The sequence below is a fragment of the Gossypium hirsutum genome, chromosome A07 (genome assembly GCF_007990345.1).
Source record: "Gossypium hirsutum isolate 1008001.06 chromosome A07, Gossypium_hirsutum_v2.1, whole genome shotgun sequence".
In the NCBI taxonomy this organism is placed as follows: Eukaryota; Viridiplantae; Streptophyta; class Magnoliopsida; order Malvales; family Malvaceae; genus Gossypium; species Gossypium hirsutum.
This window is the reverse complement of record NC_053430.1, coordinates 22318414-22344954: the sequence shown is the minus strand read 5'-3', so window position 1 is coordinate 22344954 and position 26541 is coordinate 22318414. Positions and strand designations below refer to the sequence as shown.

Below are 26541 nucleotides of genomic sequence, written 5' to 3'. Positions count from 1 at the left end.
TCTTTTTCTCTTTGGGTGTATCATCATTCATTACAACTCCTTTGCCCTTTATCTTGTCACAACTTTAATCAAACTTTCTGATCAACTTCTTAAACATTCTATTAAAGTTTTACCTTTTAACTCAATAAGATCAATTGCTCTTGCAGGTCGTTCATTGTAGTTTCACTCTCAATTGCAACTAGAATTACAACATATAGCACAATGATTTTATCATCTTTTATCTTTTTTTTTCTATGTCTCATTGAGATTGATCTCAAATGTTTTCAATGAACTTAGTCATTAATTTTCATATTATCACTATCATTTGCCTCCTTCATAGCGGTCATCTTGATTGCAAAATTTTCATGCAAAGATCGAAGCACTTTTCTCACCTACTTCAAATTTGAATATTCTTCACTCAATGCAAATGCTTGATTTGTGATATTACATAGCTATGCATAGAACTTAGACAAGGTTTCAATGTATTGCATCCACAAGGTCTCAAACATTGTAGTCAACATCCAAAGTTTGGACCACTTCACATTATTATTTCTTTCATGAGTTGTTTCTGATATAGTCTGAGCCTATTTAATTAATGGTAAACTTAGAGATGTGTCAGAGGTCATAGAAGCATAATGTAATGGCCTAAATTCAAAGTTATCGGAACAGTAGTTTCGTAACCACAAATTCGATTTAAAGAGAAATTTATTTCAATATTTTTGCATGAAAATTGATATGATAGGAAAATCATATGAAAATATTGATAGAAAAATGTTACCGATTTAGTGGTTAGTTAGAAAAAGAAATTATTAAAGAAATTGGGTAAAAACAAGGTATCGGGACCTCTATCTCGTAAAACCAAGTCGAAAATAATTTTATAAATATTTATGAAATGTTAGTAATGTGGTATTAAAATTTCGTAAGGAAATATTAATGTTTGGGTAGTCAATTAAATGAAAAGGCCTAAATTATAATAGGTGTAAAAGTTGCTAGAATAATTAAATAGCTTAAGAGTCTAATGAGAAATGATTTAAAAGGAAATTAGACCCAAAAGTTATTTGGGCTGGACGGCAAGGGTATGAAATCAGCAGAAAAATTAATAAATTAAGGGTAAAATTGGAATATTGCAAAATTAACTAAATAAAGCTAAGACTAAATAGGAAATATCTAGATTTCTCTTCATTTCTCTTCAATTCCAACAGCTAAAAACGCCATAGGAGGGTTCTATAAGCTGGTATTTCATAATTTGTGCACCAAGTGAGTTAATCCTTACCTTTTTCTTGTAATTTTTGTGTTTCTAAGACTTTTACAACTAGGTCCTACTATTAAATTCATTAGTTTTTGATTTCATGGATGAAATTGAAAGTCACCATGGTTGAGTGCTGTAATTTTATGATGAAATAGAATGAAATTAAAGCTTTAATTTGTTTATGAGATGATTTTATTAGGTAATTTCAATAGAAATTGATTTTTAGGACCTAATTGTGAAAATCTTGGAATTAAAGTCTATTGCTGAAATTATGATTCCTAAAGGTTGTAAACTATTTTAAGGTGATAGAATAAAATGTTAATTGAGAAAAATAAGCTCAATTGAGAGGCTAATTGAGTAGGGATGAAATTATCATTTATTAAAAGCTTAGGGGAAAAATGGTAATAAACAGCTTGCACAAAAACAGTTTGGACAGCAGCAGTAGACTAACTTTGAAAAAATCACCATAAATTGTAGAAATCGAATTGGAAGATGAAAAAAATATGGAATTAAAGCTTATTGAGTCTAGTTTCTCATAGAAGAAATAGTGTAAGCAATGGATTTGTAAATTTTTAGATATAATGAATTTTGTGAGACAAGATCAGAATGAATTCGGGTTCCCCTGTTCTGACTTTGAAAAATCATAAAAAATTGAATAAAAACAATTCGGGGCTTAAATTTATATGTCTAGAATCCTTAATGAGTATATTTTTAAGAGAAATGAACGAGAACATCATTTAAATTCTGTATGAAGAGATAATTAATTTTTAGTGAAGAAGGGTCAGAACTGTCAACAGCAGAACATGGGTGACTTTAAAGAATAAACTGTACTGATTGGCTAAACCAAAAATTCTGAAAATTTTATGGTAAGAAGATATGTGAGTCTAGTTTCAGGGAAAATTATCGAATCCTAATTTGGAGTTCTGTAGCTCAAGATAAAAATAATTTAGTGACTATAATTCAAGTAGACAGCTTTGAATGAACTATAAATAATAGTTGAATTATAGAGAATGTTGCATATGAACATGAAATGTATTAAATTGATAATTAGATTTATTTATTTAGATCCAGAAGATTCAAATACGCAGCTAGATCGAGGAAAGGAAAAAGTTCGGGATTAGTAGATTTTTTTTTACAAACAAGTATCAAGGGGAAGAAATTCCGGTTGAATGAAAGGAAAATTCGATGGATCTCTAAAAAGGAATTGACGGTAAAAAGGGTCAAGCCCAGACGGGTGATCCTAACCTGATATAGCCCTCCCGAAGAATATGTGGAAAATGGATTTAGCCCGGACGGGTAATCCGAATTAGGGTCTGAATTTAGCCTGGACTGGTAATTCAGATCCAAGCTCATTAGAGTAATTGTCGTTGCAGGGGATTTAGCCTGAACTAGTAATCCCGACAATACTCTATAAGTTTATATTGCAAGGGATTTAGCCTGGACTGGTAATCCTACTGCAAGGTTGAGGTTCGCGGGAGTGTGCTCTCTAAAATGGAAATGTGCGCACATGAATATGAATTGACGGACCTGAAATTGTACACTAAAAGTGTACCTCTGAAAATCCATCGAAATTCCGAGAAATTTAACGGGATAAATATGGAAAAATAACAAGGAAATGAAAATCATGTTATTGATGAGCTCATCAATCATGGTATATATTATTGGTACATGGAAATTATTGTACTAACTTGAATGTTGAGTTTATGCATATTAGGGTAATAATGCATTGAATGGATATATGGATGTTTATTGTATTGTATTGAAAATATTAGGTAAGTATAATTCTTGTTACATGAGCTTACTAAGCACAAAGTGCTTATCTCGTTTCCTTTTTCCCTGTTTTGTAGTGTTAAGAGCTCAGAGGTCGGATTTAGTCGGAAACACATCACACTATAAACCTCAGGATTTCGGTATATAAAGAAACTTTATTTTGGAAATCAATGGCATGTATAAGCTAATAAAGTAAATGATTCTGTGAAATGAATGTAGAGTTAGCCATTGGTATAGTTAACAAACCTGGTTTTGGGTATGTGATGACGTTATTTTATAAATATGCATGAAATTATCTTGAAAATATGTTGAATTGGATTGGTTGATGTGGATTGTTTTTGGTTTAAAATTTCAGGGAATGTTAGATATCTGTAAAGGGATTATATTGAGTTTTCCTTAAAAAAAAATTAATTCGTAAAACTCTGGTAATACCTCGTACCCTATTCCGGCAATGAATGCGGGTAGGGGGTATTACACATAATTCATAAAAAAATTGCATTGGAGGCTTTGAGTTTGCATTAGTCAAAATTTCTTCATCATCATTTCAAGTTACTTTAAGTTTAGGAGTCTTCATAGTATTTAGATCAATTGTTGACGATTCTCAACCAATTAGAATTAGGTGCCAAAATTTTTCTTCCATGTGCTTGATAAAAGCCTTCATCCTCACCTTCCAATAAGTATAATTTGTATCGCCCAACATATGTGTCTCGAGATTGGTGTTTCCTCTATCTCAATAGCAAATTAATGACAAGATCTTCACTTAGTGCGTTGAGTGTCTAGCTTTGGTATCAATCATAAGTTTGTTGATTTTGCCTTCTAAATTTTTTTTTGGTTGCAATTGAACTTACTATTAATTATAAAATAGGAGATGAACACCAAAGTTTGGTTACGTAGTTCAAAAACATCCTATGTTTGTGTCGAGCTGGTAAATCAGGCTCGAGCAAAAAAGCCCGCCTATACTGATTCGAGCCCATAACAATTCAAATAGGAGAAAGCTCGAGTCTGAAAAATTTGAGCGTAAAAAGCCTGAGCCCGAGAAAGCCTGAGGCTGTAAGAAAGCCTGACCTGAGTCGGCCCGTTTGTCACCTCTACATTTGTGAGGCCTTATTGAAAGAGTATTTTACTATGAATTAACAAATACAAGACAAAATTTAAATCCAACTCACTTACCTAGTTGCAACCTCACTCCTATCCTTAATCCGGATCACTTTCCCCACTAATATCTTCCCTTTGAAAGCTTAGTTCTCAACTAAACAACAAGAACAATTTACTTACAACAATTTTTGTCACTGAAATATGTTCCTTATATAAACAAGATAATTGCTCTCTTAATCTCGAGAAGTTATTAGGTAGGCCTTTCCTATCACATCAACTATAGTCCCATCTAATAATATAATGCCATATCATTAAATATTTGCTTAACTCATCCATTCCAATTCACCTTCCCCTCTTTCATCATGTACTTTTCTCTTATAATCTTCCTGCAATTTTTTTTTTCCAATTTTGAAACCAAACTAAAACATGATCACCTAAAATCTTTAAAAAAAATGGGCAAAAAAAACTTAGTGAATATTCCTACTAAATCAAAATTACATGAAAGTTTTTTTGAAGTATATATATTTTTATCCCTCGATGAAGAATGCAAAAAATAAATCTAGACTTCATCTTATATTTTTTCAAGCCGATAGAAATATATTAAAAGGAAAACCCCAAATACCAAGCATAAGGTATCCCATACAAACACAAAGATTCAAAATAAAATCTTCGTCCGAAATAAATTAGTGGATAGCAAAATAATACCAAACACCACAATACAAATGAAAAACATACCATTACACCTCACAACAAAGAACTTACAAGCCAAAAGAATGAGACATGATTCTAAAATATGACCCGAGTATATTAAGGAAATCGAATCTATGAAGACTTTACTAGAAAAAAGAAGAAGAAGAAGAAAAGTTGGGAGTTCTAAGAGATGGAAAAAAACAAAAAGACATGCTTCAAAATTTTCTTGATTTAGTAGGAATATTTACTAAAATTTTAATGATAATCCATATGTCATTATATTATTAGATGGAATCATAATGGAAGTGATAGGAAGGGACCATTTAATAATTTCTCCTTAATCTCATATAAAAACTAAAACAAACATTCTTTGATGGCCTGTAAAAATTCAATATGAAATAAATTGAAAATCATAATGTACAAATTTTCAAATTAAAGTCCAACCCATTTAATCTTTTAACATAAAGTCAAATCCTATAGGAACAAAATATTTTTATTATTAGAAATATAGAACACCATTAACATGTATAGAAATGATCATGGTGGAGGCAAAAGTCCTTGAAGGAAAGAGGAAATCATGGTAAGAGAACGAGCTGGTTGGTAGCTTGGAACTAAATGGCCTGCGTCTCTCACTGTTACCAATGTCAGCCCTTCGTATTCTTCCACATATCCTCCAACCTCCATTCAGCAATTATATAAATAAATAAATTTACACATTAATTCATTTTTATGTAGATCTTAATACATTTATACTTCATATTATTTTTCACATTTGTCATAATGATGATATTCAAAAAATAACATGTGTGCTTTTTGTTACATTTAAATTCATATCGCATTTTATATAATTTATCAAGGAGAAAATTGTATGTAAGTATTAAAAGTATGATAAATTTATATAAATTTTATATGTTAAATATTAATTTTATGTAAAATTTAATTAGTATTTAGTCTGACAAAAGAAAGTTAATTATATGCTCAAATAAAAATTTTTATTGTCCACATATAATTCAAAAAAATTAATAAAAATATATAAAAAAATAAAAAAATTCATAAAAAATTTTAAAAAATTTTATCCATGTTAGCAGTGAAGTAGATGTAAAATGCCATATAAGCTACCACATCAATGCCATTAAAATTTTAACAGTTCAATTTATTTTTCTATCCAAAAGAAAGCAATTTGACTAAAGTTTAAAGGTTGAGGGCCGAAATGATAAAAAAAAAAAACAAAAAAGAAAGAAGAGAATAAGGGCCAACATAACAAAATGAGTAAACATTAGGGGCTAAATTTATCTTTATGCCTTTATTTAAAAAAAAGGTTGTGTTAATTTTATTGATGAAAAATAAAGTTATTATTTGAATAGAATCCTAAACATATTAATCATTACTTAATTAATATTAAAATTAATTAGTTATTATTTTGAATAATGTTAACATTAATTACATAAAGTAAAACTATATTGTACGTTGAATATGTTAAAAATGCTTTAATTATTATTTGAAAAATTTCTATTATAATATTTGAATTGATAAATTATTATATTTAATAATTTAAAAAAACTATTTTAGGTTAATTACTACAATTAAAATATAATATTTAAAAAATTAATTAAATATTAAGGGTGTAAAATTAGAAATATATAAAGCAGGAAAGGTTAAAATTTGAGATATATATGTTATTACCTGGTTGTGGGTGGACCATGCACGCCAAGCAGTCTTGAGGGGAAGCTTGAGTTCATTTATAGCGTACCTAGTTGAGGTGATTGGGACAACTGAATCTACGTCACCACTGCAACATTTTCCCCTCTTAATTATTCAATCCATTACATAATTTAAATTTTGCATTTTATATGTTTATTCTTTATTTTTATGTAAATTTTTTTTAACATCAAATTTATTAAATGCCAGACATTATTTCCTTGGCAAAGTGTTAAACAAAGTTTTTACCTGTATAACCAAACTCTCAGACCACTTGCCATGAGATTCTTGATAATAGGTAAGATAGAGGCGGGACTATCAGTCCATCCGAAAATTGAGTAACTGAGTGAAATGATATAATACGATTTAATACTAACAAAACAAGTTACCCACAACAAAAGAGCAAGAGATGATGGGTATAACCTGCACTTATGCCATTTTGCAACCCCAACGTGGAGAGCTGTTTGAACCTCTGCTCTATTCAGATAAGATATCATATAGTAGTCTGAACATGGATCAAAACTGTTTACCTGATATCAAATTCATATCACTATTTTACTACAAATCCCTTAAAAAAATCAGTAAGATTTACAACTTTTGCCTTTTATTTTACTTGTCTGATCTCCTCGGTGGTCAACCATCATCATATTAATGAATGGAAGATGAGAAAAATGAGTCGCAAATATCAATAACTCATAATAAATATGATTACCTCACAAAGAATAAATTTTTAGTGTGATAAAGTAGAATGACTTACCGAATCATACGAGCTTTTTATTGATGAAGAAAAATCTAGTGGACAAAGTGGGGCATAAATATTGTACCCATCAATATCACCCTGCTCAGCAGACGATTTGGATTGGAAGTCATCACACTCATTTGGATCTTTATCATTAAAATGATGACAATAGGTATGGATTCCTTTGTTGGTTTCATCTGAGTTCAAAGCATGTGTCCATAAATAGTCATATTGGCCCAAATAACCTGTACGATCATCAATCCAACCATTCCCAACCTAAATTTTTTACCACCGCTCACTAAAGTTAGGTCAAAATAAACACATTTGCTAATACAATATTAAAATTATATTATGCTCTCTCAAAAGTTTACAATTTTATCCTGATGTTTTAGTATAAAATTTTTGGTTTTGCCATTGCATATATATCAAATAAATATATTAAATATAATTTAAAATGAGAAGTACGAGTAATAATATTGATTTTATATTTGAACATACCGCAATTCCTTTAAGATTAATTAGGGTTTGATTTGCATTTTTGTTGTTGAGAAGAATAGTGTAAGCAAGTTGAGGCACATAATGACCGGCATAACTCTCTCCGGTGATGTAGAAATCTCTAGTCTTATATTGAGGGAACCTCTCGAGCCAATTAACAAGGAAGGTGTAGGCATCTTTTGCAGTGCTCTTGTCACCTATATGATGGTAATCGGAGGAGGTATTCGAATATGAAAAGCCTACTCCAGCTGGTGATTCTAGGAAGATTACATTTGCCACTGTCAAAGTTCAACAAAGAAGTAGTTAATTTCTAGTAATAACAATCTAAATATAGACTGCAGTAAAGGACGAAATAAGACCATTGTTCCATGCATAATCGTTGCGAAAAAGTGTTTTGCCATCGTTGTTTATTCTAAAAGGGCCTAATTCCGTCATTGCTCCGATTAATGAAGAACATCCTGGTCCTAAAATTGCCAAAAATTAAGCAAAAGATGAGGATTAATTAATAAGTTGTTTAATTTAATAGAAATTGTTAAAGTTAGGTTCATTCTCTCAAAGTGTATGTCAAATAAAAATGAAAAAAAAAAGTTAGTTTCTCCATTTTCGTGGAAATTAAACTTGTCCATGGATTGATCATTGTTAGGTTGTAACCTAAATATATTTGTTTGTAATTTTTGGCTTGACTTAATCCAATTTTTTGACTTGAATCTAGTTATCCAATACTATATGATATAATAAAAATTTTAAAAAAACATATTAATACTTATAAATTCTCATTGTTAAATTTAAAATAAAAACAATTTTTAATTAATAAATCGATATCAAAATTTACTTATCCAAACCGATCTAAATTAAGTAATGTTAGCTCAATCTTTGGGCAGATTTAGGGTAAACAGGTCGAAAAATGAATGAATTTTTAGGTGATTGAAACATAAGTAAAATGCAAATATGAAGAATGATAAGAGTGGCCATACGCAATGCGTCATAAGGATTGATATTTCATAAAAACCATACCTCCATTGAGCCATAAAACCAAAGGATTGGTGGAAGAGTTGTCGGGGGACTCGGCAAAATAGTAGAAAAGTGCTCTGCCAGCCTTAGAATCAACCGTCACATATCCTGAATAATGGTTGAAATCAACACCATTAGGTTGACCAGGCAATGCACCAATTCTATCAGCCTCCATGGATCCATCTTGAGGCTGAATATAATTGGGAGAATTCCCAGTTTTCTCATTCAACCATGCCCAAGAATGCACCGCGGGAGATGATTTCTTTGACAATCTGGACTTGAGAAAGTTACCAAGGACTTCTGCCTCATTAGCTTCTACATATATTATGAGATACCCCAAAAGGCACATGGAGAGTAGCATCCACGTACACGCCACCCCTTCCATTTTCTTCTTCTTTTCTTTGACTTTACTCTTGTTGGTGAAATCTGTAAGTAATTCATAGTTCTATTTATAGTTTGGAGGGTGTCAAGACCAAGGCAGCTACATTTATTTTGGTGATTGTTAATGTAATTATTGTTTCACATATATACATATATATGCCATGAACAAAGTTGATAGATTGTGGTATATCCTTCTTTTAATAAAAAAAAATTTATTTTATATAAAATAGAATTTTCATCCTAGAATTATAATTTATCATCTATAATAGCTTTGTTCGTAGGTTTAACCTGAAGTCTTCTTCAATCCTTTTAACCCAAACTAATCCAATAATCATTTTGTTTAAATAATTGAATATTAAAAATTATTTTACATGAATATTATATATAGTGGTTTATTATATAAAATAATGGTATTTTCTATCTTAACCAATGATCTAGTGTTCAATTTTCGTATTGGGTATGAAGCAGCTCTAAAATTCATGATCTCGTCACTTGGCTCATCCCAGTTGATATCTTAGAAAAAAAATTTATTTTTATTATAATTAATACTTTATTATAAATTTTGAACCAAAGCAGCTGCTTTTAGAGTCTACTATAAATATAACCAAACTGTCATTTGCATAGTAATTATCATGGTCGTCAAAACCGGTTGATCTCCTTTTGTTTGTTTGCCTTAATAGTATCTACAATTCTCCACTTTGTTCAACCCAATTTGCTGTATTTTGTTTCTTGCTTTGGGGGCATCGGTTTTTTCTTTCTGTTAATTCTGTAATTCAATTTTCTAGGAAATGCTAAAATAACTTACCTAATTGAGTTAATTTAGTTCCATTATTTCAGTTAATTAATTAAATTGGAACTACATCTTTCATTAAAAATAATACGTTTTTGAATAATTCCATCAATTATGATTTTTTTTAAAAAAAAATCAATTAATTGTTACAAAGTTTATAAAAACTTATTTATGTTTATAAATCTTGCCATAAATTTTTATTTCTATAAAGTTTAGATTTAATAGCAAAAAATTAATTTCAAAATTTTAAAAATTTAAAGTTAAATCTCATTATGGATTAATTTATTGGTATACATATACTTTGAGTAGGTACCTAAAGGATTATTAGTATGTTTTATGGGATTCAATCTACTCATTTGATACATCATACTATTCATCCTCTCTTATTTATCTAATTCATGTATTACGTACGGTACATTAAATTATTAATTTAATAGTTAATTCAACCAAAATTTCATACGAAGAAGTATATTGTTGTTTATTAGATTTTGTTACATCGACCATATGAGTAATTATATATATAATATAAAATTTATATTTATAAAAAAAATTAGTAATTGATGTATAGGTGAAATGGTACAATGTTTATGGTTAAATATTTTTTAGGGTTAGGTTTAATTCTTAGACATTGCATTTTTCATTGTTTTATTTAAAAATTTCATAAAAATAGTAAAACACAAAACATTGTTATTTTAATATTATTTTTTTATTAGAAATGTTTTTTCTAAGTAATTTCTGTTTGAGTTGGTGTCGAGTTGACTTATGACACCAAGTCGATAAAACAATTAGATGATCTAATTTTTCTATATTTGCAAAATGATAGTCTAATTTTGCCTCAAATCCTAGTATTCTTTGAACTTTTAAAAATGAATCCCTCTGCTTTTAAATTCAGAAATTCAATTCCTCCATTTGTCTGATTTCAAATTAAAGTTCAATTGATAACACTATTAATTGACTTCCATTAAATTTGAATGTGTCATCATTTGGACTTTAATAACTAAATCATACCTTTGAATATTAGAATGTCACATATCAAGGGTGAAACTAAGATGGCCGATTCGATAAAATTAAAATTTTTGAGGGGTAGGAAGCTAAATATTTTATATTAGAATTATCAATATTTTAGAATAACTCAAAATGAAAAAAAATTTATTTAATTAAAGGACTAAAATGGATAAAACTAAATGATTAAATAGAAGATAAGCTAAAATATTAAATTTAAAATTCCAAGAGTAGAGGGATTAAGCATAAAATGATTGCATATATTGGCAATTTCAAACAAATGATTGCTTAATAGAAACATATAATTGCATAAAAGGAATGAGAACATTAAAAAAAAACACATTTAAATCAAACCTTTTTAATCTTTTAACTTCAATAAAAATTTAAAGTAAGCAAAACACATCAACTCTTGACTCAAGTTCATTAATGCACATTGCATTAAGGTATATTCAAACAGTATATTCGTCTCATTTACCTTAATTATTAGTTGAAATAAAATATAGAAAATCATTAACACAATCATCTATAGATATTGCTTTAAAATGATCATGGTGGAGGCAGAACTCCTTGAAGGAAAGATGAAATCATCGTAAGAGCACGAGCTGGTTGGTGGCTTGGAACAAAATGTCCTGCGTCTCTCACTGTCACCAAAGTTAGCTCCTCATATTCCTCCACATATCCTCCAACCTGCTTGTTTCCATTCAGCAATTTCAGCAAAAAACGTATACAATTATGAAAAATAAAAATCATAATAAGCGTTGTCGAAACCATATTTTTAAAAAACGGGGTCAACTTGGTTTTGGAAATGAAAATGAAAAAACGGGAGTCGCCACTAATCTTTTTTGATGATATGTGATCTGGTCACCTCGTAAAAGTAGTTGTTTTTAATAAATTATTTGATTTATTTAAACCACAGTTGTAGCGACATAAAAATTTTAGCTTGGTCGCTAATTGGGGTGTTTGATTGAAAGTTTAAAGACCGATGTTTGATTTTAAAAAGGGAGTTGCCACCGATCCTTTTTCTTAGGTGTGATCGGGAACCTAATAAATCCTCTTTTTTGAAATATTTTTGAATACAAAAGAAGGCCGGGCTTAGGTCTACGTTAAAATCAGAGAAAAATAGGGTTCGGGAGTCGGTTACATGCGGGGAAGGTATTAGCACCCCCACAACGCCCAAAATTGGTATCTCATTAAACACGTGTTGTCTTGATTTTCAAAAATACGAGTTTAATGTAACATTTAATCGTGATCCGATTGAAAAGACGAGAATTTTTAAATTTTGATTTGTTAGAAGGGCGTTCCGTTTTCAACACGAGCCGATATGATTCACCTAACATAGCGATGAAATCAACGACTTAGTGTTGAACCGATACGTTGCCTCATGTATTGAAATTAATTAGAAAACAAGAATAAGATTTTCGAAGTAATGCAAAGCAAATTGATATGAAATAAAAGAAAGAGCTAGAAATATATTGAAGCAAATAATAAATGTGACAATAATATTAAAAACGATAAAGATGTATGCGATATTAAACGTAATACTAGAATTAAACATGAAATGGAAACAATGAATGTTATATGTATACACATATAATAATGGTTAATATGATTATAAAAACATGATATTAAAAATATTAATGATGCTACATATACGTATACATAATAGTAACAATAAAAAAAAACTATATACATAATGGTATTTAGAACATGTACACGATACATATGAAAATGTATAAATAGCATAGTATTAAAAAGTATGTATATAATGATGTTGAAAGATACGTACATAATACGGTGTTAAAAATACATACATCATATAGTTATTAAAAATATATATATAAGATAGTACAAAAACATTAAAATGTATATATACATGACATACATAATATGGTAAAAAATCTATGTAACTTAGTATTGAAAATATATACAATATGGTATTAAAAGGATAGATATATAATATAGTATGAAAAATATATGTACATAAGATAATGTAAAAAATATATATATAACTAATAATATGAGAAGTACATACATAATATATGAAATTGTAATATACAATATAGAGTTAAAAATAATGTGCATAATATAAAAGAGATATAATGTTTAAAGCAAAGTATGTGAAACAATTTTAAAATGAGCAATAAAACAATTTTAACTAAATAATACATGAAAGCAAATTTGAAACAAAAATATACGAAGCAATTTAAAGTAGATAATATAAAACAATTTAAAATAATTAATATATAACATAATTTAAAATAAAATAAAGCAAAAATAAATAATATATATAACAATTTAAAACAACATGTAGAATGTCTAAAATGAATAATGTGTGAACAAGAAATTTAAAATAATAATAGGTAAAGCGAAAAACAATTTAATGTAATAATACATAAAATGAACAAATTAAAACTTAAAAAGAATAATGTAAAAAGATTTGAAATAAGTGGTATAAAATCTAGAGATAAATTATGTACATAAAAGAATTTTAAAATAACAGTATGTAAAGACTAAAAAAATAAATAATGTATATGAAAGATTTAAAAATGACAGTAAATATATAAAAATTTAAAACAAATAATGTATATATGTATAAAGGCATAAAATAAGTAATATATATATATATAAATAAGGGAAAATCTTAAAATGGATAATAAATAAGACATTTTAAAATAAATAAAGAGAGCTTACAAAAGTATATGAAATAATTTAAAATAGGTAATATATATAAGTCAATTCAAGATAGTATATAAAAAGTTTAAAAATAATATGTGTAAAAGAGAAATTTAATAAAATACCAAAACAGTTTTAAAAGCATAATATATATAAAACAATTTGAAATAATCAACATGTAAAACAAGTTAAAATATAAAGTATACAAAAATAATTTAAAGCAAACAGTATATTAAAATAACATACAATAACAGTTCTAAAATAAAGAAATAAATTAAATAGCTTTAGGACGCGATTGAAAGCGAACTGAAGTTTAAGGTAAAAATCGTAAAAAGGGGCCAGGGACAAGGGTGAAACACGCTTAAATGTGCAAAGACCAAATGGGATAATATCCCTGGTCTCAATGTGTTGCGTTTCAATTCACTAAGCCATGGATCAAATTGAAAATAAAATGGAAATAGCGGGGCAAATTCAAGAAGAGAAAAAGAAAAGGGACTATATTGAAGCATTCCGCAGAAATGGAAACCCCATATGTGCAAATATCCCCATATGCATCCAAATCCATGGCACTAACGGTGCCGTTTAGAACATTACAAAACTAAAAAACAAAAACCCTAAAACTAATCGTTCATTCATTCTTGAACATAAAAAAAACTCTCCTAATTCCTCTCCATTTGACCGACCGTCTGCCTCACACCATTCCACCATCATAATCGGTTTCTGGTGATGAAAGAAGGCTCCGTTTAAACCCACTTAAAACCAAACCCGAAGATCTCAGTATTCAGTCCCAAAATTCCCTCTTTGCTTCGATTTCAGCGAAGAAGAAGGGTTTCGAAAGCACAATTAAAAGGTAATCACCCCCATTTCCCTTTTTATTTTCGAAACTTGAAAGCAAAATAAAAGAAAAGATAGAAAAGAAGTCGAAAAGGATAAAAGATGCAACCTTTTTTATTGATCTTTCTTTTGTATTCAAAATTCGGAGGGATTTTTGTGTTTGTCTCTTTTTCAATATTGTAAAATCCCCCCTTTACAATAGTTTTCCATTCGGCTTTATAGCCCATTTGTTACACTGTCTATTTCCCTTTTTTGTTGTTCTTGCGTGTTCTGTTTGCTGTGCAGGTGGTGGTTGAACGGTGGAGCAGAGGCTGGTATGGGGGTTGACAGAGATGATTGGATAGAGGCGGCGGCTAGGGTTTTCTTTTCTGATTTGTTTTGTGTTTTTTTTGGGGTTAGTTGGGTTAGGGTTTAGGTTTGGGTTATTCTTTTTGGGCTGATATTTGGTGGGTATTGAGTTCAATTTAGTTTGGGTTAAATTGGGTTATTGGGCCACTCGAGTTTGATTGTAAACGGGCCAAAATTGGCCTACAACAACGATTTTGGTCCACGAAATTTATAAAGACGGGTTCGGGAGTCGGTTACGCACGAGGAAGGATTAGTACCTTCGTAACGCCCAAAATTGATACCTAGTTGATTAATTAGTGTCTTAGTGTCGAAAATTTGAAAACTTGAAAGACTTTAAAATACGATCTCTCTTTTTGTAAAAACGCACAAATTTAAAGGCCTTCTTGTCTCAAAGTAATAAAATGTCACATCCGGTAAGTTAGGACACGACATCTCAAACTTTTGAGAGTGAGCTTGTCCCCCCCTTTTTTTTAAATTTGTGTATTTTAACACTTTTTGAAAGGATATTCGATTATTTAGGGTAAACAAGAAAAATCGAAACCCAGTAAGTTAGGCCACGATCTCTCGAACTTCCAAATACCGAATATTGCCTTTGTTTGCAAAAATCTTATCTCGAGGTAACAAGATGTCATATCCGGTAAGTTAGGACACAACACCTCGTATTTCCGAGAATAAGTATTTTATTCAAAACTCGTGTTAGGAAAAAGGAATAAGCTGTTATTTAGGTTGAACGAGAAAAATCGAAACCGAGTAAGTTAGGGCACAATTTTTCTCGAAATTCTAAATACGGATCATTGCCTTTAGAAAAGAATTAATTTTGGGTTGGGTAAAACATAAATTCGTAATAAAACGAGATAATAGAGAATGCATAAACAAATAAAAATTTTGGTATTGACAGGCATAACAGAATAAACATAAACGCGAATGTGAACGATAAAGATAAAACAAATGAGTAAGATGAATAAGCTAATAAAATAAAAAAGAAATAATAAATAAGCTAAAAAAATTGAAATTAAAAAGAACTAGTAGTAAATAAGTAAATATTATGTAAAACTATTAAAAAAATGATAGTAATAGTAGTGATAATAATAATAATATGAAAAATATAACAATAGTGAAATGATAATATAGATATAATGCTTAAAATACAATAACAACGAAAATATAAATAGATAGAAATATAAATAGGTAAGTAACAAGAAAATCTATATAAATGAAAATATAATAGTAATAATAATACGATAGTAATAATGATAATAAAAATTAGTAATAATAATATGTTAAATAAAAGATATGATAGTGACAATAATTAAAGAATGTTAGTAGTAATAAGATAAGGTGGTAATAATAATAATAATAACAATAATAATAGTAATAATAGTGATAATAATAATACATTGATGATAAATAATAAAAGGAATAATAATAATATATGTTGATAACAATAATAATATAAAATAGGAAATAATTGTATGCTAATAAGAATAATAATAGTAAAAATAGTAATACTAATATATTAAATTACTTAATTTGATTAAAATATTGAAAATAACAAAAAAAAGAGACCAAATTGAGCCTAAAATGAAAGTTCGGGGCGAATTTAGAATAAAATACAAAGAAAAGGACCAATTTGGGCACGTGGATAACAAAGGAGGACCAAAATGGACAATATCCCATCCTCCCAAAACGTACAGCACCAAGAGGGACCAAAATGAAATAAAAACAAAATATTTGGGCAAAATTAAAAATAACGAAAGATTTAATTATAAAACTATAAAAAAGCAGAAGGGCCAAATGCGCAAATAGCCCCTTTATCGAAAACACGCGGATCCCCTAAGGCGGGTCGGGTCGGCGCGCGGGTCGTATCAAAACGATGTCATTTTGACATTCAGAGGCCGACCAAAACGAAGTCATTTTGATTGGCTATTTAAATCAGATTTTTTTTAAAATTTCATTTTTCTCATTTGTTTAAAAAAAAACTAATCTTCTCTTTTTTTTCTCTCTGCAAAGGCTCCTGCTCTGGTGAGGAGTCCAGCCAATCGCCACCATGGTCCACTGCCGGCACCGTCGTCGGCCACCACGTGCGGTGGCCGGAGCTTAATAAAAAGGTATTTATTTATTTATTTTTATAGTTTTTTATAGGCTTTTAATATGCGTATATATGTGGGGGAATAGATTCAAAAATAGGAAAGAAATAAAATAAAATCACCTTAGGCTTTCGGTTTTGATTTTTGGTATTTTGGTTCTCCGATTTGTGCTTATTCTCCTGCTTTGGCACTACTAGAATCACTGTTTTTGCTTCTGTTTTTTAAAAAAACGAATGCTTTTTATTTATGAAAAATAGCCGACCGTTACAATGGATTTGGCTTGGCATTTTATAGCCATTTACATGCTTTTGTTTATTATTTATTGTCTTTTCTCCTTTTCTTGCAGGTGCAAATGGTGACAGTGACTAGGGTGGTGGAGCAAGTGGCAGTGGATGGCAGAGGTGATAGCCGTGGCAGAAGATAAGCTAGGGTTTCAGCTTTGGGCTTATTTAGTGGGCTTGGGGTTTTTAGTTATTTTATGTTAGGTCTGTTTAGATTGGTTTTTTTTTGGGTTAAAAGTTGTAAAATGGGCCCGGGCAATTTGGGCTTTCTACAAGCGTTGAGTTGAATGTCATATTAACATTTAAAGCAGTATTTGATTTTATGTATGATAGATTAATGATGTTAATATTTGAATTTTGTTTTTACCTCGTCGTTGATGGACCATGGACGCTAAGGAGTCTTGACGGGAAGCTTGAGCTTATTTATAGCATACCTGGTTGAGGTAATTGGGACAACTACATCTACGTCACCACTGCAACATTTTCCCATCTTAATTAGTTCTAAATATTGAACTTCAGATGTAGCGTAGGGGTAGGAGAAAAGTTCATGCTGATATTCAAATCCAACCATGTCAAATGCCAAGATGATTATATCAGTCAAGTTAAACACTGTGATTTAAAATCAAATTTATCTAACGATATTTCTTAAAACGATTGCATAAATCAATTAAACTAAATCCACAATTCAAATTTGTAAAATATTTTACCTATATAACCAGATTTTGAGACCACTTGCCATCAGATTCTTGATGATAGGTAAGACAATGGTTGGGCTATCACTCCAACTATTAATTGAGTCGCTGAGTGATATAATATAATATGATATTTTAGTTACATTACAAAATAAAATAAATACTGGAAAAAATATTAATAATGAACTCACGACAAAAGAGCAAGATGATGGGTATAACCTGCATAGATCCCATTTTGAAACCTTAGTATGGAGAGCTGTTTGAATCTCTGCTCTATTCAGATAAGAATACAAATAGTGTTTTGAACATTGATCGAAATTGCTTACTTGAAATGAGAATAATATGACTATGTTTCTACAAATTTGTCCAAAAATCTCTTGAAAACTATTCCAATAATAAATGTTATTTCCATGATCGCATCTTTTGCTTCTTATTTTATTTGTCCGATTTCATTAGACGTGAACCATGATCATATTAAAAACTATGTAGGAGAATAATCAAAGATTCAAGCCAATTGCTTTTGTTGTTACTTGTAATAGGAGGCACCGACAATTATATTATTCAAATTGGAATGATTTTGTAAGTTGTTGATTTTAAATTCTAAACCCTAAATGAAATGATTATATATTTTATATTTGAATATGCATTATACAAAAGCACTTCAAAATAAATAAAGAGTTGAAACAACATAGTTGAGTAGATACGAGTTCGAATATAAATTTTGCAATCCTTTTTTCGATCTTTGAAAAAGAAAGAAAGAATTCAAACAACCAAATTATTATTGTGTTTAATATTGACCTCAATGTAGGGATCATGATGAGAAAAAATGAATCTCAAATTCATGGGTACATTTGGTTTTCTAATAGTAAGTCATTAATGTAAGAAAGTAGGAGGACTTACCAAACCGTATGAAGTTTGTATTGACGAAGAATCTTGTTGACAAAGCGGAGCATAAATGTTATCTCGATCGATATCACCAAACTCATTATACGCTTTGGATATGAAGTTACCATATCACCAAACTTATTACACACTTTGGATATAAAGTTACCACACTCTTTTGGATCTTTACCATTTAAATAGTGACAATAGGTGTGGATTCCTTTATTAGTTTCATCTGAATTCAAGGCATGTGTCCATAAATAATCAAATCGGCCCAAAGCATTTGTACGGTCATCAATCCAACCATTCCCAACCTGAAAATTTACCACCAAGTTAGGTCAAAATCATTACATTTGTATGGTTATCTAATACTTATTTCGTATGGGTATGCTTAATATATTCAAATACATATATTCAATACAACTTAAAATGAAAAGTTCGAGTAATAATGTTAATTTTGTATTTGAACATTCTGCTATGCCTTTAAGATTAATTAAGGTTTGATTTGCATTCTTGTTGTTGAGAAAAATGGTATAAGCAAGTTGAGGCACATAGTGGCCAGCATAACTCTCTCCAGTAATGTACAAATCTCGGGTTTTATACTGAGGGAACCTCTCAAGCCAGTTGACAAGAAAGGCATACGCATCTTTTGCAGTGCTCTTATCACCTGTATGTTGATAATCAGAGGAGGTATTCGAATATGAAAAGCCTACTCCAGCTGGTGATTCTAAGAAGATAATGTTCGCCACTGTCAAAGTTCAATCAAAATATAATTAATTTCTAGTAGTAACAATGTAAATATAGACCATCCTAAAGGAAGAAGTAAGACCATTGTTCCATGCGAAATTGTTACGAAAAAGTGTTTCGCCATCGTTATTTACTCTGAAAGGGCCTAATTCCGTCATTGCTCCGATTAATGAAGAGCATCCTGGTCCTAAAATTGTCGGAAATTAAACCAAAGATGAGGATTAATTAACATGTTGTTTAGTTTAATAGAAATTGTTAAAGTTAGCACCATACTCTTAAAGTGTATGTTAGGTAAAAATGCCCTCTTATTCTCCTTTATAAAAAAGGAAAATATTATCTCTTCACTTGTAAAATAAATTTGTCCATAAATTGGTTCCTGCTAGGTTGGAGTTTGTGTTACAAGCCCAATTTGCCCGGCCCAAAACCCAACTATCCCAAAACCAATATCCAAACCCTAGCCCAAAACACAAACCCCACTAGCCTACAACCTATTTTCAGAAATCACAAACCCTAGCCCCCTAACCTACATGCGCGCCGCACCCTACCACCGCACCATCTGCTCCACCGTCACATCATCAGTGCAAGTGGCACACCTGCTCCACTGTTACCACCACCGTTTACCTGCAAGAAGAACAGAGCAATCAAGTAGAAAAACAAGTTGTAAAATTGGTTATATAAAAGCCTAAAGATCAAATGTAATGATAGAGGTTTTTTTTTGGACATTGAATATAATCAAAAAAGAGATTTAGATATCAAAAAATCCCCAAAACAGATTCGGAGAAGAAACCAAGTTATACAAGGGCAAAAGGTTACTGTTTTTTTATTTTCTTTTTTTTTTGAATCTATTCATAGGCATACATTGATATTTTCTCTATTTTTTTCTTTAAAAATCAGTTAAATATAAAACTATAAAAATAAATAAATAATACCTTTTTTGGAATTTTTGGCCACCGTGCGCGATGGTTTGGGGCAGCGTCCGACGGCGGCGCGACGGCGATCCCCTCGCCAGATTCTGGGTTCGTCCAGAGAGAAAATGAAGGAACCCCTCTTTTTTGTGAAAAACGCATAGCAAATGGCCCTTTTTTCCCAAAAATTTTCCTTAAATAGCCCCCCAAAACGACGTCGTTTTGGGCAGCCCCTTTAGGCACCAAAACGACGTCGTTTTGCCCTTGGTCCGACCTGATCCGGCCTAGGGTCCGCGTGTTTTTTAACGGAAGGGATAATTTCACTTTTAGCCCTTTCGCCTTTTTATTGTTTTAAAATCAAGTTCTTTTGTTTTTTAAATGTGCCCTGTAATTTATTTTGGTTTTCATTTCGGTTCTCCCTTATGCAGCACTTTTTGAAGGGAGTTATTGCCCATTTTAGTCCCTCCTAGTTATTTGCGCATGCAATTTAGTCCTTTTCTCTCTTATTTACTTGGAATTTGCCCCAAAATTTTATTTCTATCATTTTTTTTATCTATTTATTATTTAATTTTTACTCATCTTTTTCTACATTGCCCTGCTTGGTTTTACTTCTTTATTCTATTCTTATTATTTTTATTTACATTACATATTAATTATTATCCCGCTATGCTTGTTAATACCATAATTTTTTTTATATTTATGTTATATTAACCTTTACCCGAAAAAAAATAATTCTTTTAAAAAAAAGCAATATTCCGTATTTGGGAATTCGAGAAAATCGTGCCCTAACTTACTGGGTTTCGATTTTTCCCATTTAACCTAAATAACGGAATATTATTTTAAAATCGCAATACGAGTTTTGAATAAAATGCTTATTCTCGAAAATACGATGTGTTGTGCCCTAACTTACTGGATATGACATCTTGTTACCTCGAGATAAGATTTTCTTTTTGTAAATAAAGGCAATATTCGGTGTTTGGAAGTTCGAGGGATCGTGCCCTAACTTACGGGGTTTCGATTTTTCTCTTTTACCCTAAATAATCGAATACCCTTTTAAAAAAGTTCAAATACATGAATTTTAAATAAAAGGCAAGCTCATTCTCAAAAGTTCGAGATGTCGTGTTCTAACTTACTGGATGTGACATTTTATTACTGCGAGAAGAGAAGGTCTTTAACATTCAAGTGTTTTTACAAAACGAGGGATCATATTTTAAAGTCTTTCAAATTTTCAAATTTTCGACACTAAGACACTAATTAACCAACTAGGACCAATTTTTGGGCGTCACGAGGGTGCTAATCCTTTCTCGTACGTAACCGACTCCCGAACTCATTTTTTGATTTTCGCAGACCAAAAAATTATCGTTTTAGTAAATCTTAACTTTTATTAAAATGATTAATTTAAGGTGACCCGATCACACCTCATCAAAAAGGATTGGTGGCGATTCCCCTTTTTTCGTTTTCATTTCCAAAAAATAAAGTTGACCCCGTTTTCCAAAAAAAATAGTTTCGACAGTTTGAATTGTCCAGACTTATTTTTAGTTCAATTTAATTCAGTTTGTTGGCTTGAATCCATTATCATGTTATAATTAATTTTTTTAAAAAAATAATATTGATAAATTCTTATAATTAGCTGATTGAGTTTTAACTTAGTTGATATCGACATTTTTGGTAATAGGATAACATGGGTCCGAACGCGTTGAAGCGTATTTAATTCTAGGCATTGTATCAAATAAATTCTTATAATTAAATTTAAAGTAAAACTATTTTTAATTAAAAAAATCGAAATAAAAAATCCAAGCCTATCCAAATTAAGCAGTGTTAGCTCTTTCTTTGGGTGGATTTAATGTAAACCGGATGAAAAATTAAAGAATTTTCATGTGATTGAAACATTAAAAAGTAAAATGCAAATATGAAGAATGATTAGAGTATACACAATGACCCGTAACGATTGATGATTGACAATAACCATACCTCCATTGAGCCATAAAACCAATGGATTTGTGGAAGAGTTGTCGGGGGACTCGACAAAATAGTAGAAAAGTGCTCTACCAGCCTTAGAATCAACAGTCACATATCCTGAATAATGGTTGAAATCAACACCATTAGGTTGACCAGGCAATGCACCGATTTTATCAGTCTCCATGGATCCATCTTGAGGCTGAATATAATTAGGATAAATATTCCCAGTTTTCTCATTCAACCATGCCCAAGAATGCACCACCGGAGATGGTTTCTTTGACAATCTGGACTTGAGAAAGTTATCAAGGGCTTCTGCCTCATTAGCTTCTCCATATATTATGAGATGCCCCAAAAGGCACATGAAGAGTAGCATCCATGTATATGCCACCCTTTTCATCTTTTTTTCTATTGTTTGACTTTATTGTTATTGGTGAAATCTGTAAGAAATTCTAATCTTATTTATAGCTTAGAGGGCGTACGTCAAGATTAAGACAACTATTTGGCGATTAATAATGCAATTGTTGTTTCATATATGTAGCCATTTATATATATATATATATATATATATCATGAGCAAAGTTGATAAATTGTCGTAGATCCTTCTTTTAATAAATAAAAAATTACTTTTATTCTGTTTTTTAAAAGAAAATTTTCAATGAGAGGATAATTAATCATTTAGATTTGTTGATGAGTACAACTTGAAGTCTTTTTCAACTATTTTTTATAACTAGTAGAATATTAGGAATTATTTTATATAAATATTATTTATATTAGTAATTAAGTAACTCACTGAGCTATTTGTCTCAAATTAATCAAACATTAACTTAATTAAAAAAAATATTAAATAATAAATTTTTTAAAAGATAAATTATACTCAAAGTCACTAAACTATTAAATTTACGTTTTAGTCTAAAGTTAATTTAAAAAAAAACAAATCATATATATATAAGTAAGTTAATTTACTTTTAAAATAAAATAAAAATATTTTTTAAGGTTTTGAACTTGGTCCATAACATTCTAAATATTCAATCTTACCCATGCAACCAAAATTTAATTTACATAATAATTTATATTTTTATCAAGTTTTATTTGGAACAGTATTATGTGACACTTAGATAACATAGGTTCAAGTTTTATCGTTCTCTTCTTTAATATGATAATAATTAAAATAAATAAATTATTATTATTTTTCAAAAATTCATTATTTTTATATTATTTCTCCTTCATTCATTATTATTTTATAATTAACCTTAAATATTTTTTTGTTATTAAATAATAATTCAAGTCCAACTGACTCAAATTTTTAAAATCTTTGTCGAAATTAAGCCCTAATATTTGTACAATTGCAGGGAAATTTTTTTCTTACAAAATACAAGTACAAGAATTACATTAACAGTTGTATTTTGTGCCTATATATAACAAAGCTATCATTTGCATAGTATCGACAAATCAACACTTTGTTCAACCCAATTTGCTGTATTCTGTTTCTTGCTTTGGGGGCATCATTTTTTTCTTCCAACGTATCTGTTAATTTTGTAATTCATTTTTTTAGGAAATGCTAAAATAACTTAATTAAATATTTCGATTATTTCAGTTAATAATTAAATCATAACTACATCTTTCATTAAAAAAACATTTTGAAAAATTTAATTACTTATTATTTAAAAAAATCAATTAACTAAATTGATTGAATTAATAATATATGTTTACGTGTTTATAAAAAGTTATTTATGTTTATAAATTCTTTCACATTAAATTTTTATTATGATAAAATTTTGATTTAATAGTAAAAATACATATTAGAAATTTTAAAATTTTAAAGATAAATCTCACCATGTATGAATTTATTATAATATAGCATTTTTCATGTTGTGAATGACTAAATACATAAAGAATCATTAGTATGTTTTATGGGATTCATGTACTCATGTAGTACATAGTATTATTTATCCTCTCCTGTTTATGTAATCTATGTATTATATGGTACATTGAATTATTGATTCAATGGGTTGATTCGATCAAAATTTATTGTAAGATACATATTGTTGCTTATATGAGATATATATAATCTATTTTTTTATATTTACAAAATGATGGTCTAATTTTATCTCCCATCCTTCTATTTTTTGTGTTGATACAAATGCTCAACAAAAGGGAGATAAGGAAGAAAAGATTAGGGTGATTGGAGGAACGGTTCACATGTGATAGACAGAGAGTCAAAGTATGGGAAAGAGATTAAAGGGAGAGGAGATGAGAAAGAAGGATGACGGAAATAGGAGATAGTTGCAAAGATACTTAAATAGGAGATAATGGCAAAGATACTTAGGTTTTCTTGGGGAAAAAAGATAGGATCCTTTGCCCATTGTGTTCAAGGGCATATATGAAGGGTGCCTCTTGTCTGGTAGTGCCATGTAGCTGACAACATGGATGGTAGGTTAGCCCATATGGTCTGCTAGGTTGCAGGGCCATTGTAGGACAATTGTTAGCATGTGCTGTACTATATGGTCTTGCTCTAACATTCTCCTTATGAAGGTTGTAAAATGTTGTTATGCCTCAATGGTCTCCCAGTGGTCCCCAAGGAAAAGTTCATAGCGGATGGTGTCTTAGCTGGTTCAAGTGGGATTCGCGAATGGTTGGTCATGGATGGCTCTAGTCGAAGGGCCACCATAAAAGGTATCAAACAAATAGTCACTTGTAAGTCACATCCAATCGGGGTTCTTTCCAGACCGCCCTGTGTTCTACCACATGTTATTGTTGGGGTAAAGGTATAACAAATGTCCCATTTGGTCAAGAGGTATGTTATAAAGTGGCCTACCCCAAGACCATCCGAACGAATTATCAACAAAGGGTGCTTGAGCAAATAAAGTAGCAAATAGGATGACATACCCAGAGTTGCCTATTGTGCATGTTGAGGATGCTCCATGAAAGTGAGAGATGCACTAAAGGTTCTAGTGTTGGATTTTGTGTGTAACGGCCCAACTTTTTTTTATTTAAATTGCTTAAAACATTTTAAGTAATTTAATTTGGTTAGATGGTTAACTTTAAGTGTTTGTTTTGGGTTTGGTGATCAAACCTATGTGTGTGTAAAGAGGGGATATATTTTTGTCCTTTGTTAGTAGTTTGGTTAACTTTAAACTCTAAATGTGCTAGTGGGTTAGATTTTATCAAACTCTTCTTGATTTATTCTGTTTTTATTTTTTATTTTAAATAATAAAGTTCCCTAATTTTCCCTCTTCCCAAACCATCCACTTCCCTCTCTCTTAGTTACGTTTCTTTTTCTTTTTACCTTATTAACATAATGGTTGAATTTTAATTTTTATCCCTCTATTGTTTTATATTAGTTTTAGTTTCTATTTCTATACTCCACTTAAATTTAAGATTTAATCATTATACTTTAATTTTTGGCATAAATTGGTACCTCAGCATATATAATGCCATTAGATAATCTAAATACTTTATTTTGATTAAAATGCTAATATGAATTCTAAAAATTTTTAACACGGTTGAAATCGTTTATAAAATTCAATCCAGGTCTATTACAATGTCATTTTCTATTATATAAATACCAAATGAGTTCCTTTTTGTAATTTTAAGGTGTCATTCCAACGAATTTAAAAAAAATTAATCGCAACTAAATTTTTAAATCTGAATTTTTTATTTTTTATTTTTTTGCTTGATCTAAGATTGGTTAAAGATATGTGTTTCATTAGGTTTAAATTCTTTGATGGTAGTATTTTCTACTTTTTGAATTGCATGGATGGTTAAAAAGTGTGCTAGAAATTAAAGTAATTTATAATGTTTTGTTCTTTATATTTATTTTGGATGCACTATTAAATTCTTCATTTGGTTGTTCACTAATTATTTGCTATTTGTTAAGTTCTTTTGAATAATTATAATTATTGTTATGTGGCACATAAAATTCAACATTTGTTATAATTTAATATATTTATAATTAATTATTTTTTAAAATATATTTATTAATTCAATTTATATAAGTATAAATCATTTAATCACAATTCAATTAGTATAAGTATAGGCATAAAAGAAATGCCAACAGAAAATACACATTTAAATCAAACCCTTTTAATCTTTTTAAGATAAATCAAATTTCAAAATAAACAATACACATAAACTCATCATTCCAATAATATGGTATATTCGAACAATATATTTGTCTCATGTACCTTTATTATTTATTATTATTTGAAATAGAAAATCATTAGCTCAATCATCT

At 29.7% G+C, this 26541-nt stretch overlaps 1 protein-coding gene and 1 pseudogene across 1 annotated transcript; both read right to left on the bottom strand.

The window, feature by feature from the left end:
• Window positions 1-5162: 5162 nt before the first annotated feature.
• On the bottom strand, window positions 5163-9115 carry LOC107953126 (serine carboxypeptidase 1). Its single transcript, XM_016888356.1, has 8 exons — window positions 8730-9115; window positions 8075-8179; window positions 7719-7993; window positions 7239-7496; window positions 6905-7011; window positions 6731-6823; window positions 6467-6572; window positions 5163-5461 (listed from the first exon to the last, which is right to left on the bottom strand). The coding sequence occupies exons 1-8, from the start codon at window positions 9109-9111 to the stop codon at window positions 5321-5323; spliced, it is 1467 nt and encodes a 488-aa protein (XP_016743845.1). The 5' UTR covers window positions 9112-9115; the 3' UTR covers window positions 5163-5320.
• Window positions 9116-11445: 2330 nt separating this feature from the next.
• On the bottom strand, window positions 11446-22704 carry LOC107953127 (serine carboxypeptidase 1-like; annotated as a pseudogene).
• Window positions 22705-26541: the final 3837 nt, after the last annotated feature.

Bases quoted from the DNA above. Each gene is read 5' to 3' on its own strand.
- LOC107953126 (XM_016888356.1), bottom strand. From the start codon at position 9,111: ATGGAAGGGGTGGCGTGTACGTGGATGCTACTCTCCATGTGCCTTTTG. The intron at 6,824-6,904 runs GTTATACCCATC...CATTTCACTCAG, and splicing joins GCAAAATGGCATAAGTGCAG to TTACTCAATTTTCGGATGGA. The intron at 5,462-6,466 runs GTAATAACATAT...TGCTGAATGGAG, and splicing joins CATGGTCCACCCACAACCAG to GTTGGAGGATATGTGGAAGA.